Below are 10,192 nucleotides of genomic sequence, written 5' to 3'. Positions count from 1 at the left end.
CACGACGCTGCCGCACCCAACGGATCCTACCTCTGCAAGGATGTCAGTAGCGCATGTGCCTCAGAGGATGTAACACATCCGCAGCGGCATATGCAAACCGGCCCATTGTTCAAATGGCATCAGGACTTCATATAGAATACCGTGTGGCGATGACAGCGCTCTCTCTCTCTCTCTCTGGCGCCGATGACAAACCAGAGCAACGCCTGACACCGCATTCATCAGTAATGTCTTGTTTTTCGATTGTAGAAAGCGCCCTCGCTTTATTTGCCGTTCTTATGTGTGCTTTTTGCCACAGTACTACTCTCCGGATCAGCATACGATTGTGCGTGCAAGACCTTCAACGACTTCGACGACGGCGAGAGGGAACAGACGGGGTGAGAACGGGACTGCACCGTCGCACGGCACACACACTTGCACCTGACTACGCTCACGCGCTTCATTCCCCGACGCCCACAGCACCAGTGCCGCTTTTTTTTTGCGTTTCGTTGGAGGAAGAAGAAGGTAGTACTTGTACTTCGTGGCTGCATGAGACTATGACATAAAAATACGCTATTCAGGTGAGAGTGCTTGGCGAGGAGCACGCGATTCGGTGCAGCGAAACTTACGATATGCACACACACAAAGAGTGCTTACTGAATCTCGAGAGCATCTCATTTTTTTCTCGTCAGTTTAGCCTGTTTAACAACGGGGAAAGAAGGGAGAAATCAACATCTCGAGAGAAAGAACTGCAAACGCATACATACTCTCAAAAGGGGAGAGTGGTTTAGAATTAGCCTCAATTAACCTGAGCGTCACGAAGAACAAAAACCGCAGACAAAACAAAACAAACATGCGCCGTAGTACACACAAACACACACGTACACATCAGTGTTGGGTAAACAAATCACTCCTTTCACTCACCGTTTTTCTTCGAGTGCATGCGAAGTGTACCCACCACAAACACCTTCCCCCTTCCCTCTCTCCTGCCTTCACGCACATCCATCCATGGTCACGCATCGTCGCAGGGTATAAAAATGCGGAGGATGGGGAATGAGGGGGGACAAGAACACACACACACTAATCGTCATCCGAGTCTGGCACACGCTGGCGCTTTACGCCGCTCACCTTCGAGGGAGCCTGACCGTATTGGACACCTTCCGCGTTTGTTTTCACACCTCCGTAGTCGACGTAGAACCAGTCCGATGGGGTGTTCGACTGGGGGCGACCGTACTTGTCCAAGAGGCCGTCCTTCATCATCGAACGCTTCTTCACAGCGATTGGACCAAGACCCCAGCGACGCGGGTACGTGTCACGATCCATGATCACACGCTTGCTTCGCGCAACGATGCCATGGTCAACGGAAGCCATCTGAGACGTGGTCATCTCCGCATACGCCAGAGCAATGGCCTCACCCTTCGTGGACATCAGCACCACAACGTCGTCGCGCTCAATGCCGTTGTCGAAGCGCGCGAGTCCAGGAATCATCAGCTTTGCGCCATAGCACACAGCGTTGACAGCGGAGTCCTTCACAACGATGCGCTTGTGGTTCGACAGGAGGTACTCGCATGGCAGGATTACGCGGCGTAGATACGTGTCGTCCTTCTCGTTCTCGTAGAGCCACTGAGCATCCATGACATCGTGCATAGTGGAGAGGTGATCGTTCTCGGTTATGACGCCGGTGCGGATGCGGCGCAGCTCTTCCATGTGTCCACCAGCACCAAGGATGAGCCCGAGATGCACACAAAGGGTACGAATGTACGTGCCGGCCTCGCAGTGCGTCTCGAATACGGCCAAGTGCCGGTGCTTGTCATATTCAATCAGCTGGTTAGAGTAGATGTTGCGAATGCGGAGCTGGCGCTTCACTGCCGCAATCAGAGGAGGACGCTGAAAGCACGGGCCTGTAAGCCGCTGGAGAGCAGCGTCCACCCGCTTCTGGCTCACCGTATCGTGAAGGCGTAGCACACCAATGTATGTTTTGCCGGCATTCTGCTGGGATTTCACCAGGCGCGTAGCGCGGTCAGTGCAAATAATTAAGGCGCCAGTCACCTTGGGATCGAGAGTACCAGCGTGACCCGTTTTGTCGCACTTCAAAATGCGCTTGATCCAGGAAACAACTTCGTGAGAGCTAGGGTTGGAGGGCTTATCCATGTTGATCATGCCGTACTTAATGTACTCCGATAAGGGACGGCGGAGTGGAGACCAGCCACACTCCAGCAGCGTGAAGTGGGTTGAGCGAATGTTCATCTTGTCATAGTTCTTCAACAGCAAGGGCCATTCCTCAGCAGGAAGTGTCCTGTTGGCATCCTTATCCCCGGAGGGGATACAGAAGTCCTCGCCGCGTTGAATCTCTCCCACCTTCTTCTTCCCCATTGCTAAGTCACAGAAAGACTAGTGGCGCAACTATCACGCAAAAAACGCAGCACAAGCCGAAAGTAAATCAAAGGAAACAGAATGAAAGTATGGTAGTTGTATGGAGAAATACACAACACAAATGAAAAGGCAAAGTGGGAAGACCAAGAAGATCAGAGTTTAGAAAAATAATGAAGAAAAGCAGCGCAACGTCCATGGACTAACGTCCTTGCTTTCTTCAATATACCCACTATGTCGTACAACATGAGTTCAGTCCCACCCTAGCCCCAGCCCGTCACAACCCCACCACGTGACGCGCAGCAGCGGTGGACACGCGCTACAGCAATGCCGACCCAGTGGCCAGAGTACGGCCCCTGCCTCGAGCGCTGCCCACCCACACGCCCGCTCCACAGGTCGCCCCACAGCCGCCCCCATCATGCCGGTCGCCACCCGGTGCACCTCTCGGCCTGGCTCAGGCTCCCCACGCAGAGAGTGGGGTACGGAGCCCAGGATTGCCACGCGCTGGGGTGTCCCCTCCCCACGTCATCAGGGTAAAAGACAGGAGAGAAGCTGAAAGGTACAACAGATGTGTTTCCCTCATCATCATGCAGACAATAACCAAGAGTTTCGCTCTGTAGTGGCATGACGTGTAGCTCTCAAGCATGGTATGGAACCCATTAAGGCTAAGGCTTCCTTTTTCCAAAGAACTGCAGAAAGCGGGGCGATATGTGCTTTCTCATTCACCTAACGAACTTTTCTCACCTCACGCGTGTGTGCTAGGGGGCGTGGCTTTGTTACTTTAGAAAATACAGTGCCATCATCACGTTTCGCTTTTCCAAAGAACATAGCAATCCTCCCTCTCAATGTAACCAATGTAGCAGATAAATTGCGCGTCAGCTTCTTGCAAGGTAGGCCAGTGCCACAATGAATAGCACGGATGCGTAGCATGGCCTTCGATCCGGTGGCAAGCATACGCATCATAGCAGTAGGGGTACGTGCGAGGATAAATGGGACCGTATCCAATTGTGAGCTCCTCACCCTCTTGAATATCCCGAACGCAAATGACACTCAACCGCCCGTTTTTGCGGTGTGCCTCCTGGATCCAAGCGCAGTTGCTTTTTTCGTCGACATTAGGTTCATTGATGAAGGGTGTGAAAGTAGTTTGCAGCTCTACAAACACTTCGTTGAAGTAGTTGGCACAGTTGTACTCCATCAAAGCGTATTTCGGTATAGGGCGACCGCACTTGGCCTGCTCGCCACTCATGAAATCCAAATATCCGGGGTAAACACCGATAATGGAGAATGCAGGTATTTTCTGAGCCGCTATCACGCCTATTCCACCACCTTTAGAGGCAACACGCGCTTTACGCAAGAACTGTAACGACTGTGGGGACTGGAAAAAGCTTTGCACGAGCAATTTTAGCTCGACAATAAGCACCGAGTCGTTAGAGGTGGCCTCGGCTTGCTGCAAGACCCGTTGAATTTTCTCAACGATAGCTGATGGGTACTCGTCGGATATTGTTAGTGCCCTCTTCGCAGCACGACGAGCATTATCGCACTCGCTCGGCGACTGCGGAGCTAATACTTCTTTGTACTCCACTGCTTGACACTGAAAGCAAGCACGCATGTGCTCTGCATATACAAGATTGGCAGGTTTCCACATGATCTGCTCCGGCGTCGCGGGCTCCGAGCAGTTTTCATGGACAGTATTACCACAGTAGCAGCATACTTTCATGTCTTCATTGCCTTCTGGTGAATGGCAAATGGAACATATTTTGAAAACGCATCGCAACTGGAGGTCGATAAATTTAGACCATACATCGTCGTCAGTAATTGTTTCAGCCTGCTTGTCAATATTTAGCGTCTCCTCCCAAAGGGTAATACTGTATGTGTTGTTCCACCAAAATCGTCTTGCAGATTCCACATCGACATTTAGAGACCAGTCCTTACATGCTGTAGGAACCAGTTCTGGTGGCATTGCGACAAACAAGCAGGCTCCACAACTATCACATTGTAAACGCAGAGAAGAATAAGGAACAGCAAATCGCGAAATGTTTTTGTTGTTTGTTAGGAGTGCAGATTTCCAGCACGCAGATGAGGCTCTCCGAAAGGGGAAAAACTAAGACTTTAGCTGACTGGCAACAAGATGCATAAAGCTCATTGCATCAAGGTAACCTCCAAGTCAGGGCTTCTTTTTGTTCACCAAAATATACCACAAACATGAGGGTGGCCATGACAGATCAGCTGTTTCACATTCACATTTTTTTTCGTTGAGTAGTTTGCAACACCTACGACACACTGAAAAAGGGGGTTAAGATACCATTCAACTACTCACCGGTAACTCTCTAGTATAAATATATGGCTGCGTATCTAATTTTCTTTCTCTTCTGCAACTTTCCTGAGAAAAAGAAGACACACAGACGTCACAGCTCCTCAGTTAAAACATCATGTTTTCACCCACGAGTCTGTGCGTCAGAAAAGCAGTCGTCAGTGCACAAGCATAGCTGCCGCAAAAACTGCGCCGCTTGTACTGCCTTCGCTGGGGCTCAAAGCGACGCAAAAAACGAAAGCGGTTCTTTTTTTACAGAAGCCGAGCGAAACTTCTCTCTGATCTCTTCACCTCTAAAGAAATCAACGCTTCGCCCTAGGCTGTGAGGCTCAAACGGATCCCTGAGAAGGATAACCTCGTGACCTAAAAGCTGCCAGCGCTCCTTCTCGTCAAGCTCATGTAGAGATTCACACCATTGGTCCTTGCTAGAGAAGCGTTCTCGCGAACGGATATCGACTACAGAAGCATCGAAGTCAAACCCACCAGGAGTACTGTAAAAGGCGAAGAAATCAAATACGTCCTTTTGCACAAGAGAAATGTCTGCATCTTGTAGAGGCAAAACTGAAGCCAATTCATCGACTTGGCTGATGTCACCTTCGGACTCCGCTGCAGTGGAGATGATCTCATTTACCCGCTGACTAACTGCCTCTTCGTCAAATGCAAAAGTTGTGCGGCCTGTCGACTTCATGAAATGAATGTACATGATGGACAGCGCGTATGGCGAGATCCAGCCTCGACGTGTATTTAGTATCTGGTGATCTCGACCCCATTGCTTCGCGCCTAAGACCCCCAACCGTAGTCGAGGATCACCTGCCATGTACTGCCTAAGGAGCAAAGAGTTCTTCAGCCCGCCCAACGAGAGACAAATATCAAATTTGCTGATCTCACATGCACTTTTACGCACGTACTGAACAATTGGCACTCTTGCACGAAAAATTCGTTGTGGATATAACTCGTCATCCCGGTTGTTCTTACGAATATGAACAAAAATGTCAGAAAGAAGTTTTTCCTGGCGCTCGCGTTCAATAACGCATGCGATGCTCTGGCATGTGCTTTCCGAGGCAAGCGGAAAAGAAACGATGTAATCCGCGTCGCCATCTCTTAACGAGGTGCCAGACACAATAGAACCGTACGGTAACACAACGGGGGAAACACACCTCATCCCCTCCTTGGCACCTATATCAAAGGAAACCCCTTTAAGCAACCCTAGTAGCCATTTGCCTTGCTCCAGTATTTGTGAGTACCGCTGCTGGGACAGTATTCTACCCGAGAGCTCTGCAATCGTAGGACTCATGTTAATGTCCAGTATAGCATTAATACGGCTATGTGTAGGTATCAGCATGAAGAAACACATTTATAAAGCGTAAAAAGGCATAAGTATGTAGCGAAGGGGGAGCAAAATAAGGCAGAGAAAATGATAGGAGTGAAAAAAAAAAGGAATAAAAGGTGCGATTCTATACTTGCAGGAAAAGGAGCAAAAACTGTGCATGTCATTCAGCCGGTAACAACCAAACGGCGCACACTGCTAGTCACACAAACTTCCACTAAAACCCAATACATGATTCTTGAGAGCAGCCTCCAGGGTGGTAAGATGACTGGGCTTTTTCCAGGTGAAACCTAGGCCAAAAAAAAAAAAACACTTTTTATTACCAATTGCTTTTCCTTTTTTTTAGTCGACTAAACTTGCACTTTTCTGCAGGAAAGCCCTCGTCCACAAAAAAGTACGCCGGTACCCCCAATACAAAGGAAAAATACTAGTGTGGAGCCTCCTGTAGGAATGTTCAATGTGTTTACTGATAGCTCAAAGAGTTTTTGCTAGGCTATCAGCAGGCGCTCTCTTGCGAGAGGAGTGCACAAGAAGGTGTCACATGATCATTGAAAAGAGTTGAGAAATGAGTCGATATCATCATTGTCGTGCTGAGCGGTGAGAAGCTCTTTTTCAGCCTCGTCAGCAAGCTGCTGAGTAGTCCTTTCAGTTTTCTTCTTTTCTACCTTTCTGCGGATCGAACGAGGTACAAAAAGACGTTTGTTCTCGTCGTTTGTAGCGGTGCGTTTTGAGAAAAAAAGATCATCATCAGAGTCTGAGTCTACAATAGATGGGGTGGGGGCCACAGCAGGCGCCTCTTCGGGTTCCTTGCTTTCCGTCGCCTCAAGCTCTTGAATCATGCGGTGCACAAGGCGCTTACGTTCGTTTTGCTGAGGTGCTAGGAAACGGGCTCGCTTCAGAGATTCCAACTCCGCGTGAAGTTTTCCGATGTTCTCTTTCGACAGCTTTTCCGTCCATTTCAAGTGCTTTTCTTGCTTCTTCCGTTGCTGATACTGCTCACGTGTTTCTTTAAAGCCGAATTTGCGACTGTGATCCGTGGTTTGCTTTGACGCTGACATGGTGGCCAGGTACCTTGGAAAACAATTACTGCCCGTGGTCCCGCTAAAGGAGAAATGACGCTGCTTTTTTCTGAGTTGCCACTGCATACCTGTAACGGTGAAAGAAAATGGTGCGGATGTAAACATGAAGTCGGGAGAGCCGTGAAGATGAGAAGTTTGACGCTGCGATTCCAGTTTCAAGTTACGCACAGCCGGGGATCCTCACCGTGCTCGGGGGGATCGAGGTCAAGCGTGTTAATCATTGAAGGATTCAACAACCGCGAGAATTGTCATGTGCAGACGAAGGAATAGCTGACAATGCGTTCCCCTGCCGCTCCTCTTGGCATTTTTTTGGCGGAGGTAAAAGGGAGCGCAGGTGTTTGGAATGTCATGGGTGCGGTTGCCCCCCCCCTCCTCCACCATACCCATTTCGTTTGCAAAATTGCCTTTGTCAGTGACCTTTGAAGTTTGCTGCGAGATTGCGAAGCTGTCTGAGTGCAGTATAAATGCAGCCTAGTGGGCGCACGTGTTCATCCTCCGTATCTTTCGTGAGTGACCAAACTACCTCCTGTTTTCCCGGTGCGTTTCAGAGAGAAACTAAAATATTTGAGGTACTCCTTGCACAGATGTTTCTGTTGCTGCGAACTTCGTCTGTCCGAGAGCCCTTATGTCGTCGCGCGGTGTCGCCAAACGAGCCATAGTTTGCCCTCCCGCCACTGAAATACAACTGAGTAGATCTAGTCACCATTTAGCTTTCCTCACCCCTGCACCTCTTTGTGGTTTCAGTTTTAACTCAGTCGCAAAATGGAGTCATCAAAGCGGCTTTGCCTCTTTTGCCGCAAGAAGGAAAGGGTTTTAAACATTGGTGATGTTGAAATATGCCAGCGATGCAGCACACGCTACGGTCAGCTATGCCTCACCTACAAGCGGAGAGTCTCTTCCTACCTCTCCCCTTTGGGGTGGGATTCTCGACTTGTTAGTCATTGCCCAAATAGCACTGTATACCCAGATGGCGAAGCTCCGGTGTTCTTCATTCAATGTAGCAAAGGCCCCATCTCTGTCACAACTGCAGTTGATCGAGTTGCCTTCTTCGCAGCTGCTAGTCGACTTCAATTCGACACCAAATCTCGCAAGCCATATATCCACAGAGCAAAGAAGACTGGAAGAAAAAGCAAGCTAACGAGAAATCGCTGACTCTTTTATGAGCTTTCTGTGGTGTGAATGTGATCACGTATTCTGAACGATATTGGGCTAGCCGCTATTCAATCACTAGTTGTTGAATTTAGTCGAAAAACAGAAACTCTTGGTAGTGCTGCTCGGCGGAGGCAAAAAGATGTGTTCGGCATCACTTTGGATATTCCTGAGAACAAGCAACACCTATCCCTCTCGATGTGCAAGTATGGTTCGTATGATTTGTGCTCATCACCTTTACGCGTTTCATACACAGATTTTACTAGATGCTGTCCGCTTGTCGCTTGGACTTTGAATATGTATTCTCATCTGTCTCCTGTGTCTCTTCTATTTTGCTTGATTACGCTCATTTGTCTTCTTAGGCAACAGCGGTACAGTCGCACTAAAAGATGGTTAAGCCGGTCGTTACAAAGGATGTTGTAAAGAAGCGCACAAAGCGCTTCACTCGTCACCGCTTCGAGCTCTTTCCTCAGCTGAGCTCTAGCTGGCGCAAGCCGCGTGGCGAAGACTCTCCGGTCCGTCGCCGCTACAAGGGCCAGAAGCCGATGCCCAACAAGGGTTATGGTAGCGACCGCGCTACCAAGTACATTACTCCGTCCGGCTTTCGTAACTTCCCCATTAACAATGTGGAGGACCTGTACATGCTCGTGATGCAAAATCGTAAGTACGCTGGTGTCATTTCTCACACCATCGGGGCCTGCAAACGCAAGGCAATTGTTCGCAAGGCTATGGAGCTAGATGTGCGTCTGTCCAACGGGAGCGCAAAGCTGTGCAAGATCGATAACCACTAGAAGACTATAGTATTGTTGGGCTCTTTTTTTTTTTTTGTTTTTTTTTTTTCTCTTCTTTCCGGAAACAAGAAAAAAGCGCGTTTTTTTTTTTTGGGGTGGGTTCCCTCCACTTGTACTATCGGGTTGGTATATCCTTGAATACGCAGATGCACAAGAATGTGTACCGCGCATGTGTATTCAAAGTACACGCTGCTCTCGCCTTCTTCCCTCGCATTGCCTTTTTTGAGAGGACATTATCACAGCAGCACTCCTTATGTATATTCAGCCTTCTGAATTCATACACAATCCTACTTCCTTCATTTCTCCTCTTTGGTGTTTTTGTCTGAAACATCAATGACGACCACACACTCTCACTTTTTTTTTTAACTACCATCTCAAAGTGTATTACTAGCTGGTTTTATCACAGTCAAGTAAAACAGTTATTAACTTTCAGGACCAAAAAAAAAAATGCCACACGAAGACCATAGGAAATACAGGGTTCAGCGTGCTGACCTCCCTGCGATGCCTCACTTCACTGATTTCAACGACCCGCGCTTCTGCGGGACGACGAACAAGCAGAAGAACGGTATTCTGGCCTACTATCAGTGGCTACATTGCATCGGCAACTGGGGTGAGGAGCACTCGATGTGCAAAAAGATGCGCTGGTATGTGGAGCGCATGATGCACGAAACGTGGCTGGAGAAGTGGGAGGAAAAGCGTGCCCTCGGACACTTTGACCATACTATTCTCTATGGTGTGAAGCCGTGGAAGGAGTTTGAGCCGCTTTACCAACCAGTGAAGAAGAACCGCAAGGGTGCGTATGAGTTTTGGCTAGACCGCAACTTTGAGCCTCTCTACGATGCCGACGCGGCTGACTGGCGCGAGAAGGCGCCGATTCTTCATGACATGTTTGTGCTAGGAAAGAAACCCGTCTCAGCGTAAGCGCGGATTGTCGTGCTTATGTGGTACATGGTATGTTTTCTTTAACTATCAGTGCTCATGTGGGAACTCATATCTAGCTTCTTAGCTTTGTGTGTGTGTATTTAGGCTGAGAAGCTGTCAAATATATATATATATATATATATATATATATATATATATATAATAGCGTAGGTGTTTTTTTCAGCCATCAAAAAATAGAGGCTCTCTTTTTTCGTTGTCGTAAGCCGTCGAAGTGATTTCTTTTGATTTCTGTCGTTTTCTTTGTGGA

At 48.6% G+C, this 10,192-nt stretch overlaps 6 protein-coding genes across 6 annotated transcripts; 2 read left to right on the top strand and 4 right to left on the bottom strand.

Annotated features, from left to right (window-relative positions):
• Positions 1-1,056: 1,056 nt before the first annotated feature.
• LBRM_21_2070 (putative centromere/microtubule binding protein cbf5) lies at positions 1,057-2,349 on the bottom strand (the record flags this gene model as incomplete). The annotated part of the gene is made up of 1 exon (XM_001564858.2): positions 1,057-2,349. The coding sequence occupies one exon, from the start codon at positions 2,347-2,349 to the stop codon at positions 1,057-1,059; it is 1,293 nt and encodes a 430-aa protein (XP_001564908.1).
• A 799-nt stretch (positions 2,350-3,148) lies between these two features.
• LBRM_21_2060 (conserved hypothetical protein) lies at positions 3,149-4,306 on the bottom strand (the record flags this gene model as incomplete). Its single annotated transcript, XM_001564857.1, has 1 exon — positions 3,149-4,306. One exon carries the CDS (start codon positions 4,304-4,306, stop codon positions 3,149-3,151), a length of 1,158 nt encoding a protein of 385 aa, XP_001564907.1.
• Positions 4,307-4,874: 568 nt separating this feature from the next.
• On the bottom strand, positions 4,875-5,999 carry LBRM_21_2050 (RNA polymerase II; the record flags this gene model as incomplete). Its single annotated transcript, XM_001564856.1, has 1 exon — positions 4,875-5,999. One exon carries the CDS (start codon positions 5,997-5,999, stop codon positions 4,875-4,877), a length of 1,125 nt encoding a protein of 374 aa, XP_001564906.1.
• A 530-nt stretch (positions 6,000-6,529) lies between these two features.
• LBRM_21_2040 (conserved hypothetical protein) lies at positions 6,530-7,042 on the bottom strand (the record flags this gene model as incomplete). The annotated part of the gene is made up of 1 exon (XM_001564855.1): positions 6,530-7,042. One exon carries the CDS (start codon positions 7,040-7,042, stop codon positions 6,530-6,532), a length of 513 nt encoding a protein of 170 aa, XP_001564905.1.
• A 1,559-nt stretch (positions 7,043-8,601) lies between these two features.
• Positions 8,602-9,003, top strand: LBRM_21_2030 (60S ribosomal protein L32; the record flags this gene model as incomplete). Its single annotated transcript, XM_001564854.2, has 1 exon — positions 8,602-9,003. One exon carries the CDS (start codon positions 8,602-8,604, stop codon positions 9,001-9,003), a length of 402 nt encoding a protein of 133 aa, XP_001564904.2.
• A 447-nt stretch (positions 9,004-9,450) lies between these two features.
• LBRM_21_2020 (putative cytochrome c oxidase subunit VI) lies at positions 9,451-9,924 on the top strand (the record flags this gene model as incomplete). Its single annotated transcript, XM_001564853.1, has 1 exon — positions 9,451-9,924. The coding sequence occupies one exon, from the start codon at positions 9,451-9,453 to the stop codon at positions 9,922-9,924; it is 474 nt and encodes a 157-aa protein (XP_001564903.1).
• Between the last annotated feature and the right edge of the window lie 268 nt (positions 9,925-10,192).

Source organism: Leishmania braziliensis, chromosome 21, assembly GCF_000002845.2.
Source record: "Leishmania braziliensis MHOM/BR/75/M2904 complete genome, chromosome 21".
Classification (NCBI taxonomy): domain Eukaryota; phylum Euglenozoa; class Kinetoplastea; order Trypanosomatida; family Trypanosomatidae; genus Leishmania; species Leishmania braziliensis.
Note: the sequence above shows the minus strand (reverse complement) of the source record. Positions and strands in the feature narration are given on the sequence as shown.